The 25,623-nt window shown below is 33.9% G+C and overlaps 1 protein-coding gene across 11 annotated transcripts in view; it reads right to left on the bottom strand.

Moving 5' to 3' along the window:
• Window positions 1-25,623, bottom strand: part of Lrp1b (LDL receptor related protein 1B) — a 1,848,437-nt gene that overhangs the window by 301,072 nt on the left and 1,521,742 nt on the right. For all 11 annotated transcript variants that reach the window (XR_015445151.1, XM_087195526.1, XM_087195530.1 and 8 more), the window contains 4 exons: window positions 13,164-13,356; window positions 12,428-12,553; window positions 8,635-8,763; window positions 6,302-6,421 (listed from right to left, as the gene is read on the bottom strand). Coding sequence is in view for 10 of the 11 variants with exons in the window: in XM_087195526.1 (XP_087051652.1) it covers window positions 6,302-6,421; window positions 8,635-8,763; window positions 12,428-12,553; window positions 13,164-13,356 (568 nt within the window). In the remaining variant the exon portion in view is untranslated. The remainder of the gene's footprint in view (window positions 1-6,301; window positions 6,422-8,634; window positions 8,764-12,427; window positions 12,554-13,163; window positions 13,357-25,623) is intronic.

Genomic DNA, 25,623 nt, shown 5'->3' with positions numbered 1-25,623 from the left:
AATCTTTTTCATTCTCCCTAAGCCCTTACACATGCCATTTCCTTCTTCATCCTTATGTGCTGTGAGGGAGAGGTTGGGGAACACATATCCAGTTACTGCTATATATACAGCCATATATATATATATATATATATATATAAAAGGTTTTCCTTCTTTGGCTTCAAGGGTGTCCTTTTAGGTGAGCAAATTTAAGCTAAGAGGAAAAAACCCTAGAATATGGAACTGCAATGAGTAGTCTTTCCATTAAAAACCTACCCATTTATCTATAGAACCCGATTAAGTTAAATAAACACACTAACTACTAGTAAGTAATAGTCTGTGTATCCAGGAACTACTTTAGTTTCAAATATCCTTCTTTCTGCAAGAAGGACTTTAAGGCATATGTTTTAGTAATGTTTCAGTTATCCAGCTGCTCTACTATATGGTATTGTTATTACAGCAGAAAGTTAGGACAGAAGCCTAATTCACAAATCCACTCTTCTATGCCTAAGAATATGGCTGAGATAGTCATAACACAGAAATGAAGAGTTTAAATCATAAAAAGGAAAAATGACCTTTCCAAGTTGTTATTGCTATTCAACAACTTGTACTGATATCATTAAGCAAAAGTAAACCTTTCTTTACTTTTTACAACTAACTGGTTCAACTTCCCACCTAAGAATTTAGTAACCTCCTAATACTATTTACAAAGTACAATATTTCATAAACCAAAACACTAATTTATTTACCACTTTTGAAAACAGAATTTTCATTTCTCAGGAAAACCCATAGTAACATAAATTTTCAATTGTTTCCTTTTGAAAAATTTCACTTTAAAATCGATTTTATATATTTATAGTTCAGTTCATTCATATTCTACTTTTATATTTTTTATCATTGATTTTATTTAATGTCTTCACTATATTCTTTCTTGCTTGCAAATAATAAATTGAAAATACCCATTTCTTGGTCTTCTAAGTGTCTTTTTTTTCCCAAGTGCTTATTCGTTTTCTCTAGCTATGCTTAGCATCTTACATTTTATCATTTTAATCTTTTATACAGAAAGTAAATAATAGGTGACTTAATTTTCAAATATAAGTAGTACTTCCTAAACTGTCAAGTTTAGATACTTGACACTCATAAAGTCAAGTGTTTGCCACAAGTCACACAATGAAAGGTGACACAGAGTAAACTCCCAAACTTCCATATAGTGATGAAGTACGTGATTTGTATCAATTCTGCTCTGCTTCTTATGTCTGCATAACCTTCTCATCACAACTGTGCAGTACTGCATTCCTTTTCTTTACCATCAATCTTTCCTGAAACCACTGTACATTAACTCTACTTATTCTTTTGTCATCTATTTTCTGCCATAGTCCAATGATCTGGATTTATAATTTCACTGAAATTCTTTATTAGTTACATGCAATGAATATTTGGAGTTCATAACTACTTTCTTACCCTCTCTATAACACTTTAAAATGCTGAATTATTCTCTTTTCATGAGAAAATAATTCATTATGCACATCCTTCAATAAGTCCTATGTTCTACTTTTTTATAATAGATCCATTACTTTCAAAAAATATATTTACAGGTAATTTTGATACACCCTTTGAAAGCAAATATTACTCTGTACACTGTGATATTTTTCTCCTTAATGAATTCACAATCAATATTTCCAGTCCAAATACATTATTTGAGCTCCAGATCTCTATCTTATGTCTTTGAAATAGCTTCATTTGAATGTCTACAAGTTCTCCAATTTCAGAATGGAAACGTTCCTCATTACCTTTTCCCAATTCCAATGCAAACAAATACCCAAAAGTATAAATAAACAAAACGAATAATAATTTTATAATAGGTCAAAAATGTCCCAAAACTTCTTATGTCAGTTCCGGTGCTATCTATTTTTCTTTCTCTGTGTTTGTTACCCAAGATCTTTCATGTTATCTTTTTTTTAACTGACACATTTTATTTCTCCTCCCTTTTTTGGTTTTAGTTCTCCTCACATTTTACAAATACCCTTAGAGATTATTAGAATTCAATATATTTTTGACAAAGATTAGATTTGGTGATGAAAATTGCAATGCAGCATGAATATACAGACAAGTTTGCCTCTATATATAAATACATAATATCATATAAAATTTTTAAATATCTATAAAGGGAGCAATCCTATTCAATGATTCTGTATTTGTACCTTTCTTTTGGTCTAGCAGATTTCTCATTTACTCATTCCCTATTCTACTCTAGTTTTGCTTAATTAGGGCTCATCAAACTATTGATTTTTCTGGCTTGATCTTGTATCAACTTGTAAGTTTATCCACATTTGTCTTCTTTTATCCAACTTTAAAGGAGACCACACTTGCTCTTCTTTTCCTACTTTCAAGTAACTCATCTTACAACGAATATATTTTTATCAATATATTTGTCAATAATAACTTAAAATTATAAATAATGTTCTATATGTCCTATTTTGTCATATGTCCTCTGCTGTAGTAGAGGATATCCACTTCATAAAACCCCTAACTCTGTGAAGCTGTGATGCCAAAACAATCTTCCATTTTTTAAACTTTTTGATTAATCTATCACTTAACCTTTATGGGATTCTTTTTTCTCTGATGCCTCAGTAAATAATATCATTAATTCAGAATTTTATTTTTAGCACACTATGCTTTTTATGCTCTTATGATTTCCTTGGATGTTTCAACCACCACCTCCATACTACTCATGTCTCAGGGTAGGACTGCAGCATTCTTACAATGTGCCAATTTGGTATTTCTCTTATTTTGAGCTGAAGGCTTTTGAGAAACAGTGAATAGAGCAAAGGACTGTCTTATCTGCTCTTTTTTTATCCATAGTAGCCACAATAGTCTCTTTAAGAAAGACGTCCTTCCTTTTGCAGGATGAATATTTCTTATCACCTGAGACTGTAAATTTCTAAGGCAATGGATCTGCACAAATAACTTACTGAACAGTTATTTTCCACTAGCTTTACACCTACTTTCTCCATACATCACTTCGTTTGTCCACATCGTTTTACTACCTATAGCCCAAATACCTTTGTTTAATCATTTCCTTTTTAAAAAATTAACTTTATTGGTACATTTTAGGTGTACATTATGATCACATTGATCACTGGGAAGTTGAAACGGACTGGAGGATCAATGGAACTGATTAGAAGATACAGAAACAATTCCAGACATACTTAACCACCTCAAAGAAGCCAAAAACCCTCACTGGAGAAAAGATAGCCTCTTCAATAAATAAATGGTGCTGGAAGAACTGTGTTTCAACTTGTCAAAGGTTGAAAGTAGACCCACATCTCTCAGCAGGCACTAAACTAAGTGGATCAAAGATATAAATATTAAACAGAAACACTAAACCTGCTAGAAGAAACATTAATAGAACTCTTGAAGACACTGGCATAGGAAAAGACTTCATGAACAAAACCTCAATTGCATGTGAGCTAGCACAAAGAATCAACAACTGGGATATCATCTTATTAAAAAGCTTCTGCACAGCAAGAGAAACCACCAACAGTGAAGAGACAACCCACAATGCGGGGAAAATTTTTACCAGCTGTTCCTCTGGCAAAGGTCTAATATCCACAATATATTACGAACTTTAAAAATCAGACCCCCAAAATTGAAAGACTCACTCCAAAAATGAGCATCTAAAATGAATAGACATTTCTCAGATGAAGAAGTAGAAACAGCAAATAAACATATGAAAAAATGTTCAACATCACTGGTCATTCGAGAGATGCAAATGAAAACAATGCCTGGGCATATAATGAGTTCAAGGTGAGCCTGAACTGTAAAGTAAGACCCTGTCTCAAAAAAAAAGAAAACTAAAGCAATTTTACTTGTCCTGATTTAAACCTCCAGCAACTTTCTGGTAAATACAGGATAAAGCCTGGTGAATACAAGGCACAAAGAACAGCTTCATGCCCTGGTATCTCATGTAACTTGGCTATTATATTTTTCTAAGTTTTTAAACAATTCCCTATATATCATCTGAATCTGTTGGTAGCTTTCAAGTTCGTTCTTCCTATTGGAACTGCCTTCTGTTTTTACTGTTCTACCGTATTTATCCTTAAATGCTCAGATTAAATTTAATGTAATACCTGGAACTTTCAGGATACTTTCAAGCCATATACACAAATGAAGAATCTTGTTCTTATGTGTGTAGTTATTGTACATTATATATCTCTTCAGCTGTTTACATTACAATCTTTTTTTTTTCCAGTACTGGGGATCAAACTTAGGACCTTGTGCTTGCGAGGCAGGCACCGCGCACTGAGCTAAATCCCCGACCTACATTATGATCTTTTACTTAGGGTTTCAACTGCTTCAGGAGAAGAAAAACATATTTCATTAATTTTGTGTCTCAGTCTTCAATGCATGGCACTCAAAGCAGTATGTTCAATAACTAGTAATACTTTTTAAATTGCTTTGAAATTATCTATTGGATCTAGATTTTAGAAGGCCATAAATGGCAGACTAAAAAAACACTTGCCATTTATTCTGCACACATTGGTACTCCACTAATAGTTTTGGGTTTTTTTACCAGATTTTTAAAAAGGTATGATTTCTAAAAATGCAAATGTTTTCATGACATTTACTATATGTTAAGAACTATTCTGAGAATTATTTACTATTTAGTTTAATGTCAATAATCTCACTTAATTCTTTTTCCCATCTCATAGTTTGGGAAATGGAGGAATAGATTGTTTAGTATCTTACACAAATGTAGACAATAATGCTGAGGTAAGAGTTTTAGCACGGTTGGTCCGGTTGGACTATCGGTCGCTCCTAGCATTCACTGTGAAAAATATTAAAATAAATTAGCACAATTAATAACATAGGAATGAAATGGAAAAAGTGTAGACTGAGAGGCTATTGGGAGAAATTCTAAATAATTTTGGGGAAAATCATTTCACAATTAAAATTATGATTAGGCCTAGTTCTCCTGCCTACAGGTCAGACATGGAATGTTGAGACATAACTCCATTTTGGCCTCCGGTCTCAGCTAAGACCTCAATGGTCTGGTGATGCTGTGATGTTCCAGGGCATGATTGCACCAGCTGAACACATCCTGGGGAGGAACAAAATCTTCACCTGGATAGTCCCTCATTGTTCTAGCATTTTCACTGCTGCTGCCCTTTGAGTCACCTTTTACAGTTGTTACTCTCTGGATCTACTGAACTCTCTTCCCTGAGTCATCTGTTACACTTGTTTCTCCTGATGTACTGAACGAAGGTGTGCCAAGGTGGGGATCTTTCATCATTGCCACCCAGAGCAGCACTAATCAGGCCCAAACTCAGCTTCTTCTGTAAGTCTCATTTTTTCTATCTTTTCTGTCTAAGGAATTAATTCACCTTGTGCTGTTCATACCTCACAGGAAACTAGGACTTACTGCAGAGGTTCTAATAACATCCCATTTCCCCGTTCCCTATAAGAAGCCAATAAAAGGATGCTCAATCCAAGCCTAAAGAGGACTGATGTGGAAGATACCCAGTCAGAAGGTTTGCGGATGATTCGATACACAGGTAGTAAAGCATCTGAGAAGAAGGCATAAAGGGTAGCACCAAAGATCCCTGGAATGCATTAAGAGTTTGAGATCATGAGATCATGCGTTTAACATAGTTAAAGCATAAGGTGCAAAATTTTTGGAGCAGTAAATTCAATATTGTACATTTTTATTAGAAAAAAATAGTGATGTTGAACTGGAGTGATGATAAATGAGAATTTAAAAATGATCAAAATACTAGAAACAAAAATACAGGCATAATTTTAAAATTGAATTGTTTTTAAATGATTTATAAGAATTGTATCTATTAATGGAGTACACTGTGATGGTTTGCTATTTATTACATTGTATAATGTTTAAATCAAGTTAAACATATTTATCTCCTCAGGAATTTATAGCAAAACTTTCATACTTTTAATCTAGCATTTTGAAATATTATACATATTACACTATTGTTATCTATAGTCACTCTATTATTCAATAGCGCACCAGAACTTCTTGCTCTTACCCAATTATAGTTTAATACTCATTGATCAATGCAGCCCTTCTCAGCCTATTTTCAACTTTTATAAGATCCACTTTATAAAGTTCCACATATGAGTGAAATCATGCATATCTTTCTTTGCTGACTTAATCTCACTTAAAATAATGATCTCCAGTTCCATTCTAACAGCATTTAGTAGAGTGTGGTCCATAAATGTTACTAAGTGTCACACACCTTGGTACATTCAGGAACAAAGTTTGGAAAAATTTACAAATCACTTGTAGAGCAACATTCCTTTTTACCTTTACAGTCCAATTCATCAGAGTTGTCACCACAATCATCTTCACCATCACATAACTTGGCATGAGGAACACAGCGACGATTATAGCAAGGCTGAAAACCTCTTCGACAGCTTCTGTTTTCTTATAAATCAAATTAGAAATTCATAGTTAGAGGTCTTATAGAATCATGTTTACAAAATCAAAATCACAGATAACATTTCATTCATAAGAACTGGTTTAGGGATCAACAAAATATTTGTGGTTCTATAAAATAAATGCAGTTCCATATTAAAGCTTTGGGTTACAATATTTATCAATGATCAAGGAGTAGCTCATTCAAAAAAGATCTTTCTTGGCTTAGTGTTTCATACCTGATGACCTCTTCAAGTTATACCTACACTATTGTTTCTTGTACTTCTATCAAGTAGCACAGAAAGAAGCATACAATATATATTTAATTCAGAATAAAGAAATCTCTACCTCAAAGCAACAAGGACACTCCTACAATGTAACTCTTTTTTATATGCAAATATTTTATAAAAAGAAAAATAAAACAGCAGCAATATATATATATATATATATATATATATATATATATATATATCCTGAAAACGTACATTGAAGAGTCATCTTAATATCAATAAAACAGATACACCTTAAGATTATCTTTAAAATGCGACTGGGTTTTCTAAGATTGGTACTTGATGTCTTTTTTTTTTTTTTTTTGTACCAGGAATTGAACACAAGGCTTTGTGCTTGTCTGGAAGGCATTGCACCCTGAACTCCATCCTCTGCCCTGATTTCTGTTTATTTTAATGAAGGTCTCTGGCCATTCTCTTTTTGGGGTAAAAACTTTTTGGAGTTTTAACTGTATTAAAACTCACTTTGTATCATAATTTGTGTTCAGCATGTATAAATACATATTTACTTATTTAATCCTTTTAAATACCATTAGAGTTAGTTGTTTTGTTATGGGAAACTAGAAGATAAAGAAGTGTGTTTCATCACAGTCATCTCAAAGTAGAAAGTTTGGGAACAAAGATTTAACCTCTGACGTGATTCCAAAGTTTGTGCCCTCTGCCTGGAGTTGGCAAACTATTACTCACAGGCCAAATCGAGCCCTGAGAGTGTTTCTACTTTTCTCTTGAGCTAACATGGTTGTTACATTTTTAAAGCATTGTGAAAAACAAAGTAGATGTGTATGGTGGTGCATGCCTATGATCCCAGTTCCTTGGGAGGCTGAGGCAGGAGGATTGCAAGTTTGAACCTATCTCAAACAACTTAGCAAGACCCTGTCTCAAAAGAGTAATAATAATAAAAGCTGTGAATGTAGCTCATGTAGAGCATGCCTGTGTTCATTCCCTAGTACTACAACAAATAAATAAATAGTTCATCACCATGAAAGCAATCCTACAAAATATACTTGGAGGATTCCTCCAAAAAAAGACAAAAGATTATAATTACTATCATCAAAACGTGAAAGCACAAAATTTACAAAAAGAGACTCCAATCCCTGTTCTGTAATGCAAAAGAGTGCCTTTGGATTGCCTAAATTCCATTGTCTTCTTGTTTTACCTTTCTTTCATTATTTAGGTATAATTATTACCCAGATAGTAAAACAAAGGAGAAAAATAAGACTGAAATGCAGCAATTACAGATATTGATTCTAGAATTGTTTGTAGCACACAATCAAGCTAATTTATAAATAATCTGGATAAATTGTATACTACCTGTTCATGATTGTACAAAGACAAATTTCCAGGAAAAATATGAGAGTAATGAAGACAACTGCTAATTCTCTACTTCTGAAAGAGAGGGGGAGTTTGACTATCAACTGATCTTACCACTGGAAGGAAGCATATCTGATGAAAGTCCATGCTTGATGAAGACTATAGAGAAATGAGCCTCCATGCTAATCCTGGAGTCATGAATGGAATGAAAAAGACTTTGATATCAAGCCTACAACATGTAATTGACTTACAGTGGACACTACTGCAGAGTAAATGTACAATGTCCAAATATCATTGATATTTCTCAGTTACATTTAAAAATGTGAGCCTAAAGCATATCGCTATGGATGAATTACTGGCAAGTTCAAAAGATATAGTCTAACTTTCTTTTAATTTGTGTTTCCTGGACGGAAAAGCATGAACAATCTTCAGTGAATTCTATGGTTGCTGACTAGGAAATTTTAGCACAAGCTAAGCCAAGTAAATTGCCCTACATCTAATGTTAGTCAACAAGAGACTTCCAAGAACTTATACTTATTTAATAAAGAGATAGCAAGCCAAAAACCATGAAAATAACCATGTAATGTCTCTCTGAAATGAGCAAATCACATATTGGACACTTACCACAGTAGAGGAGCTTTTCGTCTGATTTGTCTTTACAATGAGGAGTGCCATCACAGGTGAGCTGATAGCCAATACACTCACCATTTCCACACTCAAAGTCTGAATAAATGTTGCAAGAGGAATTTTTAGCTGAAGGAATAAAAAGCCAATATTCTGTGTAATAATAAGTATTTTTGATACCATGACAATTATATTCCTTAATCTTTGTTATAAATATAACATGATTTATATAAACATAAAATTAAATAAAGGACAATTATTTATGACATTTCCTTAAAAGAAATTCACAAGGACACTTTATTATTGTTATTACTCTTCCTTCATAAATGTTTTATGGGAAACAAGGGTCTTTTTCTTTTATGCCTATTAGTGCATTTTTAATCATTTGGCAATTGTATCTGTGTGGGGCAGAAGAGTTGTTCAAATTTGAATGACTATGCATAGAGACTAAAAGTCCATCTTTAAAATAATTTTTTTAAAGAACAGGTTAAATGAATTTTGTACATTCTGAGAATATTTTTGTGTTTTCTTGTTAGAATCTGTTATATATTCCTTAATACACTATACCTTTACATGGAATTGAGGACCCACATTTAATACCTGACTTGAAATCTCAAATCAATGGTCAGTACTTGCTCCATCTCCATCCTAGGCTATGTCCTCAACTAACTTGCAATGAACTCCTGGGGCAAATTCTAGCACTTAGAAATACTGGAATGGTTAAAATCATTTTCATTATGCTCTTGGTCCATCCACCTGTGGAGGTCCTGCCATAGGTGTCCAGCAGGTGCTCTGTGGAATGAGTTGGTTGAACACAGTGATAATCTAGGAAGAATGTGCACTTGATGCTTATAGGCACCTCCTACCATAACACATCATCCCATTTCTAAATCTCAGAATTTTCATAAAAATTAATCTGAAATTTTATTTGGTCTGTCCTAATTGCAAACAGAGATCAATAATGACATAATACAAAAAATCTTTTATATGCAAAAGTTTTATCCTGGGAATATGAGCATATAACCTCTGTTTTTATATGTCTCTACAGAGGGGCAGTAGCTTACTTCTCTTCTTAATAATCTATGTAATAGCAAACTTGCAGAATCTATTTTTGGGGGATGTGCTCTCTGCTTCTGTGTACTGACTCCATTCAGTACACACAGTGTACATTGAGTGTACATTGTAATCTTGAGATCCAGTCATACGTTAGAAGTAAGTTCCATTCCTTCATCTCTATAGTATATATGGCTTATTTTTAAATTTACTATCAATTTTTGAGCTTTATTTCAGGACTATTCAATTAAGAAGCCACTAATATAATTTGAAATTTCTGGTGTTTCATTTCTTTATTATCCTTGAGTTTAACTAATTCTTAAAACATATTTATGTTTAATTTCTAATTTTACTTTTTAAATGATCACAACAATTTCCAAAGATAAAATATTTCATGTTGTATTATAAACTTCACTTGTCAATCAGTAGCTAAGGTACTTCTCTAGAATGTCATCTAGAAAAGTTAAAGAGAATTTAAAACAAAAATATTAAACTTAAAGGAAAGGGGACTCAGAAGGGTGCTAATATTACTGGGTAAAACTATTTTACATTGTGAACTGGAAAAACTTCAGATACTTAACTGAAAGTCTATGACATTCCTGGCATATTTTGAATATTTTAAGTACAGGGTAGGTATTGCTTCATTTTCAGTGAAAAATTTCTATGATAGAAAATGCCATCTCCAGTGTTTTATAACCATAATTCCTTTGAGGAAAAGTTATTTGCAGATTCTATATGTGTATGGTCTTTACGTAATGAAAAAATAAATATTAAATGAGCACATTTCTTGCTCAGGTGTGTTTAATTGATGAAATAGTATTGACTGTTTTCTGCTTCTGTCTACTCACAACAACGTGGTTCTGCTGTCAGGTTCTCATTCTTGTACAAGTGAAGGACTTTATCTAATTAGGTTTGCTATTCCTATTTGTGTTATGGGGTTAGCAATGGGGTTGATAGGGTTAGCCATGTTGTGAGAATGGAACCGCCCAAATTTTTTGTAACTATTATGACAACAAATGGTTTTCCCTCTTTGGCCTCAGACAGGTGTTAATAAACAGCCTGTAGGCCTTTAAATGATCTCATCAACATTCATGAATATCTCTGCATGAACTTGTTCCGGTATGGATGCCGATATGCCAGACACAATCTTACTTTTTAAAGATGGATTTGACAAGAATTCAAGAGTTACTTTCCAATTTCTCTGCTGGACCGTAAGATTTCAATATGAATGCACAGTGGATAGTTCCACAGTTTTTCACCTCTGAGGAACCCACTGTGACTCTGTAGTTCCATGAGAATATAACTGTCTTATTTAAAATGATAATTTATGTCATGAAATTTCTCATTTATTCTCATCGAAAGAGAAAACCAAGTCACCTAGTAGGGAGAATTGTGTATGATGTATTTTGCAGAAACAGGCTTCCATTTTATATAAATAAATCTTGTTGTTTTGACCAAAGGCATTGCTTAAATACTAGCCTGTAGTGACCTGTGAAAGAAACATGAGTGATTCTAATTCATGACTAACACTCCAAGCTTACAAATGACATTAGATCCAGACCATTACAACTGAAACCCTAAAGGGAAAGTATAAGAGAGTTTAAGCAATTGCCTGAGCAACTCAGAGAAACATTAGGTGACAAGGAATCATGGGAATTTAGGGTCTGAATTAATAAAATTGGTTATTGACATTTAAAATTAAATGACCGATAGCATCAATTTCTCATTTGTTTTGCGAGAGTCTTCAATAAAACAAATTTTGCCGCTTTTGCTGAGAGGTATCTTCTTGGTTTGTGGTACCAATTTGCAAAGTGAGAAGTCATGTAATAGGTGAAAGAGAAAAGCTTTCTTGGGGTGAAGACCAGAAGAAGATTAGTGATAAAGGAAAAAAAAAGTATAATTTAATCATATCCAGCTTGGCTCATTTTCTAAGGTGAAAGGAAAAGAGATAAGGATATAAATGAGAAAAAATTATCAATTTGACACATTTTGGGAGCGAGTTCACTAATTTCCAACTAAATGATTCTCATCCCACCTTTCTCCCATATAAATCATCTTAAAGTTAACAGGAAATTAACCTTTTATACTGTTTGCTAATTTTTCATAGCAATATGGCAACACTTCAACAATTCTTTATTTTGGAAACAGTTTTGGAAACTTAGCTGCTAATAAGTGTGTACTGTAATGGTACTAATTAAAGACTCTAATGCCTTTGGGAAGCATAAAGATCATGCAATGCTGCAATGTTGCATTCTTAATTAACAGTTTGGAAACGATTACAAATAAGTTACATGAGCCATTCTGTCTCATTTACATACAGTGATGGACTGTGAGTGGTTTTACTGAAAGGTTACTGATATGCTGTCTGTATGCTGGCTTATTTCAGCCTTAATTTTGTAATTGATTGATTCTCAAAATCATAGCTACAAGATTTTAGAGGACTGTCATATGCAGATATTCCAGACATTCTTTAGCTAGCCATACACCTTTCAGCACACAATCAGAGGGGTACAACTTTCAACACTGTCTTGGTTATCATTAACTCTCACACGGTGCTATAACTACATTAAATAGTAAGATAACCATAGAGAGATAAACCAAATGGACATCAGACATAAACCACTGACCTTATAATACTGGAGGATAATAAAATTTCATGAACACACTAAAATAGTTTTAAGGAAGGTATATGATATTTTGAGCAGATACGTCAATTTACATTTTGATTCTCTTTACTTACTCACACATCTGTTGTCATCTAGCAATATCCGGTCTCCCCTGCAGGAACAGTTCACTCTCCCATCAGGAGTTAAAAGGCAAAGGTCATGGCAACCTCCATTCAACACTGCACATGGAGAAAGTTCACCTGCAATGAAAAGGTTTTATTAGTAACATTTGATATTGAATACCCATTCCATGTTATATATAGATGAATTGTAATTTGTCCAAGTGCCTCAATCTGTCAAAGACATCTCATAAACAAAGACCATCCAGGACTTTTAAACATGGAAACATTCTAAATAATATGTAGATTAGAAAAATGCATAATGCAAAGCACTAAATATTTATTTTATGCTTGCTAAGGATATCATGAAAGCAAATGTACTAGTCCCACTGGAAACCACACTGCTACTGCAAACTACAAATTTGCAAGTCCCACAGTGATGGAAGAATTTTTAAGCTCAGATGCAAAACTTGTTATGAGATATCATTTTCCTAGTAATAATTTGAAATGTCAATGTTATGAGGAGTAACAGGGAGCACAGTAGAATTCCAGGAACAAATAATTGAAATTGAATTGAACTTCTGGTCATAATTAAAGGACTGTAAGTGTTACTTAAACACTTTAGAGAATTTTAATATGTGGAACGGTCAAATTTTCAACACTATCTCCAAGAACTGTGAGAAATCAAAATCCAACTAAGCATGACTGAGAAATTCTATAACTAGTAAATAATATTTCTATTGTAACTTACAGCTGTTGGTGTCACTGGCCACAGCTATGATCCCCATAGGCTGATGCGGAATATCAGAACGAAGAATCTTTGTATCCCCTCCTGTATATTTGTTGGAACGCAGGATAGCTCTTCTTCCCCAGTCTGACCAGAAGATGTAATTGTCATAAACTGCCAGACTAAGGAATGTTCCTGGCCCCGATTTAACAATCACCTAGAATAAATGAAAATAAGTTCTTTTTACAACAAGAATACAGTTTTTCATGTGTCCACCTCTATTTTTGCTCCAAAAAATAAGGGACTAAGTTTACATGGATATACTCCATAGTAATCACCGGATAAAATATATTTCACTCAATGGGTTATCTTTATCTGCTTTATAGTTTACTTAAAATATTTTAATCTCCCATATTGTTTGCCATAGTTATCTAAAATACCTGGCACCAGAAGTGGTTCAGAATTCTGATTTCTGCTGATTTGGAGATATTTGATGATGTATAATAAAGTGTCTTTGGTAGAGTACCCAAGTCAAAACATAAAATTCATTAATACTTTCTGTACATCTTACAGATATAGCCTGAAAATGATATCACACCATTTTTTTGATATCACACATATTTTTATATATCTGACATATGAGGTCAGATGTGGAATGTTCCATTCATGGAGTCATGACATTGTTCAAAAAATGTTGGGTTTTGGAGCAGATTAGATCCATATTTTCTGATTGAAGCTGCTTAAATGATAATTCTATTTAATTTCTGTTGGTAAAAACAACTAGATTTTTTTCAGTGTTATAAACAAAATCATCAATTCAGAATTGTGAGATTAATGTTACCAAAAGTTTTATTTATTTTTATTAAGTAATTACCAGATATATGGCAAACACTTAACCATTTCTCAAAATATACAGGGTATTCAGAGAATAATAAACTCTAGTTTCTTCCTTCAGTAAGCTTACAGTATGAATGATTAAACTGGATGTACATATTCTTGCTGTAAAAAAAAAAAGTTGCAAAGAACAAACCTTCACTCAGATTAAGGCAGATGAAAAGTACCTAGATATATCTTCCTGAACAACTAAGAAACTGAAAAAAATATATTAAAGAAAGCCTCTCAACACTTTGAAAGTTAGGTAATAAGAGATAGTGATTCCTGAGTGACAAGAAGTTAATGATGTATCACATAGTAGCTATGGTGAGTACAGGGACTAGAGAACCCTTGCCTGAGAGTGAGGAAGGGTGAGAGTTATCAGAAGACAGTGGGGCCAATGTTACAGGGCAGAGTGTTAGAGAGGAGAGAGTTCATCGCAATGAAGGGTAAACATCCACAGGATCCTCCTGGTGATTCAGGCAAGTGCTGAGAAGAAGGCAGGTCTGTGAGGCAGCTCCTCCAGGGCGATGAAGGAACCTCATGAAGGGATTAGAGAGCAGAATCCTAAAGCTGACACAGGTCCAGGAATCATGTCTGTGTACACTACTCAACTCAAACTTGTTCTGATAAATGGGACACTGAGGAGCATATTAGAAGTCTTTCCTTAGCAGTGAGGAATAATTAGCCCTAGACTAAACCTGCTCTAGTCTTGTCTCACAAACCTTGAAAGCAAGGCTAAAAGAATTAAATGGTTTCCAAATATCTTCACTAACTCCTAAAGATAGAGTTATTCATGTATCTACCTCCATTTTTGCTCCAAAAAAATAAGGGACTGAGATTACTTGGATATACTCAATATTAATCATTGGATACAGTAACCATTGGAATCAAGTTTAGGGATTTTTATGAGAGTATAAAAATCTGTACTGCTAAACTATTCTCCAAAAAAAGTTAAAAAAAAGGAAAATAGCCAAATCCATGACTTCAGCTGCCATCTTAAGAACCTAGAATACAAAGTATATTAAACCCAAAGTAAAGAAGGAAAGAAAAAAAATCAACTAACGATCAGCAGGGAAATTAAATAAACAGAAAACAGAGAAATCTTAGTAAAATAAAAAATGGAATATTAATATCAATAAAATAGATAATATCTCATGAAATAACAGCCTTCATTCCAATAATACAGAAGAATTTAACCTAAGAATTTACCTCTAAAGCTACAGAAACTTCCAAAAATGACTTTACAGGCATTGGTGTAGTTTGCATTTTATTTTGTTTGGTTTCATTAAAAGAAATCTGTGCCTTCCTCCTGTGGACAGAGGACGTTGTGGCATACTCAGAATGAAGCTGGCTCCTTCAGAATCCACTGCACCACAGTGCAAGGGCACACCTGTGCTGCAGAACAGCTACATCCAAATAGCAGCCAGGTCAGTCTCAGCAGAGTGGATTTGGGGAAGATGTTTTATGCTTTTAAATTTTAACTTTGCTCTTCTCTAAGAGGGGCCTGATCAAAACCTGCTTTAACAAATTCAAAGAACTACTGCAAAGATATATGTGGAAAAATTTTTAAAAATTTATATAGCAAAGCAATGAGTTTATATTCTTTATCTATCAAAGTTAACTGTAGTAGTAAGTTTTGTGATTTTTTTTCTTAAAATGTATCCCACAGTGATTTTTTAACTTGAAAACCAGTTTAAGAAACCTAAGTAGCTAATTTTTTTGATATGCTGGCCTCACTATTAAAATTCCAACTTAGAGACCTCACTTAGCTTACTTTTCCCTCTCACCAAAAGGAAAGAAAAAAAAAAAGAAAGAAAGAAAGAAGGGAAGGAAGGAAGGAAGGAAGGAAAGAAGGAAAAAGAAAGAAAGAAAGAAGAAAGAATGAAAGAAAAGTGGAAGTCTTTGGAAAAGATGTTTACACAGAAATGATCATAAAGAGGTATTTCAAAAATCAAACACACACAGTTGTAAATAACTTACGTACTGTAACATCACTTTCAGTTATGTGTAAATAAATAAATTAATTAAAATGCAAAAAAATCAAATACATATTTAAAAGATACATAATGGTTGAAGCCAATAGGTGAAGTGGTTATATAAGGGATTATGTTAAATGTTTATAAGCATTACTTCATTAAACTCTTGAAATCCATAAAGCAGGAATTATTACCTATTTTATGCACACATAAGGAATCTGAGGCTTTGACAGATTTTGGAACTTGTCAAATGTGATATACCTAGTCAATATGGAAGCTAGGGTTTTATTTAAGATTTAACTTCAGTATATAATGGCAGATATAATCTAAAAATGTACCACATGGCTTATACTACTAGAAATGTTTTAATAATGAACTGTAAGGAAAATATACTCTTCTTTCTCCTAAATGAGAAAATTTAGAAACAGAAAAATTAAAGAGCTCAGCCAATGTTGCAAAGTTATAGCTAGTGTTTATATTGCTAAACATCTGATCCTGTCTCTAAATCTCAATCCTCTCCTTGTCATGTATTGCCTTCTTAAAAATTAATACATTCTATGTTTAAAATATTTATGAACTACTAAAATCCATATGGTTTGGAGAAACACATAAGTTGGGGAATATGGTAATTGAAAAAATAAGTCCCGTTTCACTTACCCATTCTGTACCAAACTTTAAATTACTCTAAAGTAATTAACAATGCTGTCTTCCTAATTTCCCATAACCCTGCCTGATTCATTCCAATTAACTGTTAATTACCTTTTATTAAAACAATTACTTCAACTTTTCTGATTACATAAGTAAGTTTTATTACATATAATATTATTTTTAAAATTTAATGTGCATAAAAGTCATTTTGGGATTTGGTCAATATTCAGATTCTCATTTCTTAAGTTTGAAATGAAATTCTGTATTTCTAACAAGCTCTCAGGTAATGTTAACCCTGGGAACCCATGTTGGGGAACATGAATTATAAACGAAAGAAAAGTATAAAAAATGAAATTATGTTACCACATAGATAATGTTATGCACCATTTTTCATTACAATATCTTTCTTTGATTTTATTCTTTATAAATTGATGTCATAGTGTATGCTTTTGTATTCACTTAAAGTGAGTGGGTAGTGTTTCTGCCATAGCCGCGTGGGGAAAGATCACCACAGGCTAGCTCTTCCACCAGTTACAACTTTCCCATTGTAGTCCTGCCACAAGAGTTAGAGGAGAGTAGTGATAACCAGAAGTTGAATAGAAACCCAACAAAAAGGCAAAAATGAGGAGATATACTATTATTTTTACTATCACTAATTTCTTTTTCCTATTTATCATCTGGTGTTAGTCTATAATTGAAATAGTGTACATTTACAACTTACTCTCAAAGGGTATAGTTTCCCTGTCTTTGTATCACCCAGGGATTCTTTGAATTCCCAGAGATCCCAGGACCTGAAGGCTGTCTTAGGAGAGGTCTCTAACCAGGCCTAAAGTGGGGAAGCCAGCACCAGCTACAGATTAAGTATTCTGAGGTTGGGGCTTCAGCTGAGCAGCAGCCCAAAGGCCTGCCCCCTGGTCTGGCTGTACTTAAGGCTTTTTAAGAAATATGATTTGAAAACTAAACCCAAGAGATGTATTTGGCATTGAATTGGGGACATCATTTGTCCAGTTTCATTGTTTCTCTAACAAGGAAAAGATCACTAGGCTCTGAAGGATAAGAACATGACCACTCAAGTTCCTTGAGTCATAAGTAAAACAAAATTTAAACTTAAAGAGAGCAAATATTACCAAACTTCAATCTCTTTAAAGTGGAAAAGGAAATGTCTATCTAGATCTTTAATATATTAGAAAACTTTACAAAATAGCAAGTTTTCCTTACAGTCTCTTATATTAGAAAATACTGATGTAAGTGTAAGACACTTTGGGGTATGAAGATGGTTTTAACAAACACACACAACACACACACACACACACAGTCCACTGGACCCTTAGAAAACTAATACTAAGATGTACTTTTATCATACTGGGAATCTGAAAAGATTGCTAAAATAAATTGATTGTATTTTACTATGTCTCAACTGTATTTCTTTAGAAATATGTTACTTACTAAACAGTATTTTATGAGCATAAAAGATAATGTGTAATATGGTTATAAAGTGAATGTATTTGTTTCTCTCTCAGGAAATTCCTCACCTCAGTGTTAACAGCCTTTAGAGATGGGGTCTTTTGGAGGCAATTAGGGATACATGAGATCATGAAGTAGAACCCCATGACAGGATTGTGTCCTTACAAGAAGAGATGGATGTTGGTTTTTCATAGATAGCCTTAATCATGTTGAGATAATGACCTTCTATTCCACTTTCCTGTAGCGTTTTTATCATGAATGGGTGCTGGATTTTGTCAAATGCCTTTTCTGCATCTATTGAGATGATCATATGGTTTTTGTCCTTGACTCTGTTAATATAGTGTATTACATTTATTGATTTACATACGTTGGACCATCCTTGCATCCCTGGGATAAATCCAACTTGGTCAGGGTGTATGATCTTCTTGATGACCCTCTGTATTCTGTTTGCCAGTATCTTGTTGAGGATTTTTGCATCTATGTTGATTAGGGAGATTGGCCTGTCCTTCTCTATTTGGGTTTTGGAATCAAAGTAACACTTGCTTCCCAGAATGAATTTGGAAGTATTGTTTCCCTTTCAATTTCCTTGATGAGTTTAAAGAGTAATGGCAATAGTTCTTCTTTAAACGTCTTGTAGAATTCAGCAGTGAACCCATCAGGACCTGGGCTTTTCTTTGTTGGTAAATTTTTTATTATGTTTTCAATTTCACTCATTGTTATTGGGGTGTTTAGAATTTCTATATCTTCTTCATTTAACTTTGGCAATTTGTATGTATCTAGGAATCTGTCTATTTCTTCTGTATTTTCCATTTTATTAGAGTACAGGTTATCAAAGTAAGTATTGATAATCCTCTGAATTTCTGCTGGATCTGTTGTGGCTTCACCTTTTTCATTCTTAATTGCATGTATTTGAGCCTTTTCTTTCCTTTTTTTGATAAGGTTGGCTAAAGGTTTATTGATTTTATTTAGTCTTTCAAAAAACCAGCTCTTTGATTCATTAATTTTTTTGTATCATTCTCTTAGTCTCCATTGCATTGATTTCTGCTCAGATCTTTATAATTTCCTTTCTTGTACAAGCTTTGGGTTTGTTATGCTCTTCTTTTTCTAGGAGCTTGAGGTTCTGCATTAGGTTATTTAACTGAGTTCTCTCTGTTGTCCCAATATGGGCATTCACTGCTATGAATTTCCCTCATAGAATTGCTTTCATTGTGTCCCACAAATTCCTTCTATGCTGTACTGGCATTATCATTTACTTGTAGAAACTGTCGAATTTCTTCTTTAATTTCCTCTGTGACCCACTGGTTGTTCAGGAGAGTGTTATTCAATTTCCATGTGTTTGTGGGTGTTTTGCGGTTTCTTTTTTTTTTTTTTTTTGGTACTGGGGATCGAACTTGGGTCCTTGTGCTTGCACAGCAGGCAGCAAAACCACTGAGGTAAATACCCAGCCCCTAGTTTTGCAGTATCTTACATTACTGATCTCCAATTTTATTGCACTATGGTCTGATAATATACAGGGGATAACTTGAATTCTTTTACATTTACTTAGATTTGCCCTATGAGCTAGCATGTGATCTATTTTGGAGAATGACCCATGTGCAGCTGACAAGAATGTGTATTCTGATTTTATGGGGTGGAACACGCTATAAACAATTAAGTCCATTTGTTCAATAGCTTGGTTCAGTTCTAGAATTTCATTGTTAATTTTTTTCCTAGATGATCTGACTATTTGTGATAGAGGGGTGTTGAGGTCCCCCACTACAATTGTGGTATTGTTTATTTGGTTTTTCATGTCCATTAATATTTGTTTTGTATAGTTGGGGGCATTTTTATTTGTTGCATAAATATTTAGGATTGTCATGTCTTCCTCTTGGATGGTCAAAAACTGAAAACTTTCATGCTAAAATCAGGAACAAGACAAGGATGGCCACTATCACCACTCCTGTTCAATATTGCTCTGGAAACATTAGCCATACCCATTAGAAAAGAGAAAGAAATAAAAGGAATAAAGATAGGAAAGGAAGAAGTGAAACTGTCATTATGTGCTGATGAAATGATACTTTATATAGAAGACCCAAAAAACTCAGTCAAAAGCCTCTAGACCTAATTGACAGATTGAGTAGAGTAGCTGGATATAAGGTCAACACTCAAAAAACAATAGCCTTCTTATATGCAAATAGAAGACCCACTGAGAGAGAAATTTGAGAAATAATTCCTTTTACAATAGCATCTAAAAAAATGAAATATCTAGGAATCAACCTAACAAAGGAAGCAAAAGACCTCTACACTGAAAACTACAGCACTCTGAAGAAGAAGATCGAAGAGGATATAAGAAAATGGAAAGATAGCCCTTGTTCCTGAGTAGGAAGAATCAATATAGTGAAAATGGCCATACTTCTAAAACTACTATATAGATTTAATGCAATACCAACTGAAATTCCAATAATATACTTCACAGAACTAGAGAAAACAATCCAAACATTCATTTGGCAGCAGAAGAAACCTAGAATAGAAAAAGCAATTCTGGGCAACAGAGACATGGCTGGGGGTATCACAATCCCCAACTTGAAACTATACAACAAAGCTACTGTGATAAAAACAGCATGGTACTGGCAAAGAAACAGACCCCAGGATCAGTGGAATAGATTAGAAGATGCAGAAACAACTCCAGACATACCTAGCCACCTCATCTTTGGCAAAGGAGCCAATCACCCTCATTGGAGAAAAGATAGCCTGTTCAATAAATGGTGTGGGAAAAACTGGATTTCAACCTGCCAAAGATTAAAACTAGACCCATACCTATCACCATGCACTAAACTAAGATCAAAGTGGATTAAAGAGCTAAATATCAAGACAGAAACGGTAAACTTGTTGGAAGATAAGTTAGTTAGAACTCTCAATGTCATTGGCATAGGAAAAGACTTTATGAACAAATCTTCAGTAGCACAGGAGCTAACACAAAGAATCAACAACTGGAATTTCATCTTATTAAAAAGCTTCTGCGCTCCAAGAGAAACCACCAACAGAGCTAAGAGACAACCTACAATATGGGAAGAAATTTTTAGCAGCTGTACCTCAGTCAAAAGTCTACTATCTAGAATATATAAAGAATTGGAAAAAAAAAATCAGATTCCCCAATTCAAAGACCCAATTCAAAAATGGGCATCCGAAATGAACAGACATTTCTCAGACAAAGAAGTAAAAACAGCAAATAAATATATGAAAAAATGTTCAACATCACTGCTTATTGGAGAGATGCAGATGAAAACAACACTGAGATTCCACCTCACCCCATAAAGAATGGCTGCTATCAAGAAATCAATGAATAACAAAGGCTGGCGGGGGTGTGGAGAGAAAGGAACCCTGCTCCACTGCTGGTGGGAGTGCAGACTGGTGCAACCACTGTGGAAATCCGTATGCAGATACCTCAAAGAACTAGGACTAGAGGTCCCATTTGACCCAGCTATTCCCCTACTGGGTATTTTCCCGAAAGAATTAAAAGAATCCTACCACACCGATATATGTGCACCCATGTTTATAGTGGCACAGTTTGTAATAGCTAAAGCTTGGAAACAGCCCAAGTGCCCATCAACTGGAAACTGGATAAAGAAGATGTGCTTTTTTTTACAAAATGGAGTACTACTCAGCCAAAAAGAAAGAGAAACTAGAGACATTTATAGCTAAATGGGTGCATATTGAGGCCATACTCTTAAGTGAAATGAATAGGACACACGTGTGTAAATACCGAATAAATACCGAGTGTGAGAAACTGAAAGTGTAAATAAGGATGAAAATGATTAAAATGAATAAGTGATAATTGGAAATAGGAAAAGGTCCAAAGGTGAAGGGGTGGCATGAGGGGAAGGGGAAAGGGAAGAAAGGAAAGGAAAAATTATGAGAAAGAAAACAAAAATGGAAACAAAGTCTATGTAAATAGGGAAGGGTGGTGGGGGTGAAGGGTGCATAGGTAATGGGAAAAAAAATAAGAACTAAGATATATCATGTTCAGGTACAAACACCCGATGATAAATGTAAGTGTATTGTACACCTAAAATGTACCAATTAATATATAAATAAAAATAAAAAGAAGAGATGGAAGCTCTTGACCCATGACCATGACATGAAAACCAACCTAAGGCAGTCATCTGAAAGCCAGAAAGATCTTGATCTGGGAATGCTACAGCCTTCGGAAGTCTGAGAAGTAAATGTCTATCCTTAAGGCTACACAGTTTATGGTATTTGTTATAGCAGCTTGTGCTAAGACAAAGTTTCACTCCTCCCTTTTAGAAGGGAGAAACTTTGAATTTATACTTGCTTTAAATTTCTATAAATACATATTTTTAAATCAGTCTGAAGAAGGACAAAGAGCTTGCTATGATATTTAAAAGCATAAGCTTGCAGGGCGCAGTGGCACATGTCTATAGTTCCAGATACTCAGGAGGCTGAGAGGCAGGAGCATCACAAGTTCAACACCAGCCTGGGAAACTACTTAGAAAGATCTTATCTTAACATAATATGTATATATTTTTTAAGCCTGAGTTTGTAGCTCAGTGGTAGAGCACTAGCAAGTATATGTCCAATCTTCATCATTAAAAAAAAAGAGAGAGACTATATTTCAAATGTTGATCTGCAAAGACTTTCCTGATAAGAGGAAGGATGGATAAGCAAGCAGGAAGTAGGAAGAGGGAGGAGGAGAAAAAACTTTGGGCAGAAGGAACCTATGGTACAGATGTCAAGAGCAGTGGGAGCATGAGACGCTGGGAAAGTGATTAAAGGCTAAGTGAGCACAGTGGTCGCTTGCACTTCAGAGAAGAAACTCCCAAGACAAGCCTGTGAAGGAGGCAAGAGAGGCAGGCATGTAGGGCTTCCCATCAGCTATGCCCAGAAGTCTGAGTTCGGTTCCAAAAGTGATGATCAGCTACTAAGGTTTTAAACAATCTCAGGTCGTTTTTGGTTTATAGATTTTAAGATTATTCCACTTCTGTTATAAAGAGTAGATAAGAATAAAAAGGTTGCAGGGAAACTAGTCGAGATCACTAGCATTTGTCTAGAAAATACTTTTTATACTTTATGCTTGTAAAGTGGAGGAAAAAACAATAGAGTAGAACTTAGAAATGAGAGATTTCTTAATTCACTTAACCAGATCCAAGGCAGTACTCATTCATTTCTTTATTCATTCATTCATGTTGTCACCACTTTTTCATTACCAATAAAGATTTAACATTTCATTAATGTTTATAATATATAGAATGTGCATCTATTACTGTGTAATATGCAATTTAATTTTCACATTAACCCCCACATAGTAGGTACTTTTTTTTTTTTTTGGTATCGGGGATTGAACTCAGGACCTTGTACTTGTGAGGCAGGCATGGTGCCACTGAGCTAAATCCCCAGCCCAGTAGGTACTGTTTTAATCCATATTTTATTATTGAGGATTAGATCTTGAAGAGGTTATAAAATTAGTCCAGGGTATTCAGTTTACCAAGTGAACTGAGACAGTTTAAAATACAAAGCATCCAAAATCTGAATTAATTTTTATTTATGAAATTTTCCTTAGTCAGAGGGACTAGAAAAACTCTTCAGCCATTTACTAGGAGATTTGTGTGTGCTGTTTTTATTATCACATCTATGCTCCTTCAGATTAGAGACTACAGTAATTTCTTTAATTTTCAGTTTGATATTTTAGACAAAGTAGTCAATAAAGATTGTTGCATGAATAATAATGAAAATGTAAATAGCTGTATGTAAAAATTTTATTTTTATGGACAGTCCTTAAAAATGGAAGCTTTTCTATGTTGCAATCAAAAAATCCATTATAAAACTATTATTAATGTTATTACTGATTGACTCTAGTAGTTTAACTTCAACTTCTACTGACACACAGAAAAAAGGGAAAAGTAATATTAAACTTAGTCAATAATTATGTATGATGCCTTTGTAGGATACAATAGATTACAGTAACAATGGCCCTAACTCCTGCTATCTCATTTCTGATTAAAATTGTTACACAGTCTTATCTCCATGTTAAATACCTTTATCAAAAGTTCACAAATCCATCCCCTTGCAGGCTTATTCAGCATCTTTATTTACAATGCAGAAACTGTGTCATTACAAATTTCATACTACAATGTTGTATAACATACCATTATGTCAGAATTTTGAAGCACTTTCACCTTGAACCTGTAAATAGGTTCAACTTTCAAAATATAACTCATGTTTAATCAGAAGATGCATTTCTTGACACAGTCCCTTAATCTAATATGTGTCTTCATAATTAAACAATTAGTTTCTCAGAGATGTAATACAGACTGAAAATTTATATGTCAGGAATTAATAATCACGAGTCATATGCATTTTATCATCGCATATCACTAGTACTTTATTGGTGGAGGCACTGACAAGTCAAGCAATACAAAATATTCAGTTTTGTAAGCCAGATGTTTTTCCTGTGCCAAGATGTTAAATATTAAAACAAACAATTTAAAAGCCAGACAAATGGGAGATTCCCAAACATTTCAGCTGATTTCCCACATGACAGGATAATAAATGATCATTATGAGAAATGACAACTTACCCCCCCCACATCTGTTTTACTAATTTCAAAGAAATAAATGCAGAGGCCTTTAGCTATGAAAATTATAGTGATGTGGTTAAATCAGTAACTTAAATCTGTGAAGACAATATAAAATTGATGACTATATCTGATTTTCCTGAGACAATTTATGAAACAAATACAAGATACCTAAATGACATTTCTGTGGTTTCTAAACACATTAAAAAAAACACAAAACTTCAAAGCAACTTTATTCTAAGTGAAATAAAACACACAGAATGTTAAATATTGCATAGTTTCTCATATAGAAATGCAAAATATCAATAATTTAAAGATCAAAATAAGGGACAGATTACAGGAAGCAGAGGTACAGTTGGTAGAGATGGAAGGAGATCTAGGGATGAAGGAACATTGGCAGGAAGGAGCCGAGGAAGGAAAGATAATTAAGATGTGATATGTACATGCACCAGTTTCACAAGATGAATATAATTATTGTGTATCACTAATGCATGCCAATAAAAATATCTCTTCCAGAAAATTTCTTTATTGACTCTATTGTGCTTCCAATTAGGGAACATGGACACACATACACAAACACTAAAGTTTTCTGACACTGAATCTTCTGTCTTATCAGAAATTCATCTAATACTACAATTAATCTTCTACATGACTCAGCTTCAAGTAGAAAACATGAATGACTAATTTTCTATTTATCTGAGCTTCTCAGTAAACCATCAAGTATTTGTGGAGAGTCTGTTAAATAAACTTGAAGCAGGAAATAGCCAGCATGCCCTCATTAGGATATCACGTGGAAGCTTTAATTAACACACTCTTTACAGGTATAGTGAAGCCATGAGCAACTGTGGAAGTGTCTAGAATTGTACCATCAGATTTGTACCATCCTTCAGTCTGAAGGGACAATGCAATGGGCCAGTTCTCAAATCCCAAAAGAAAAAACCCCGAGAAA

Source organism: Heterocephalus glaber, unplaced genomic scaffold, assembly GCF_053883595.1.
Source record: "Heterocephalus glaber isolate CG9 unplaced genomic scaffold, H.glaber_assembly_v1.0 deba00000347, whole genome shotgun sequence".
Lineage (NCBI taxonomy): Eukaryota > Metazoa > Chordata > Mammalia > Rodentia > Bathyergidae > Heterocephalus > Heterocephalus glaber.
Note: the sequence above shows the minus strand (reverse complement) of the source record. Positions and strands in the feature narration are given on the sequence as shown.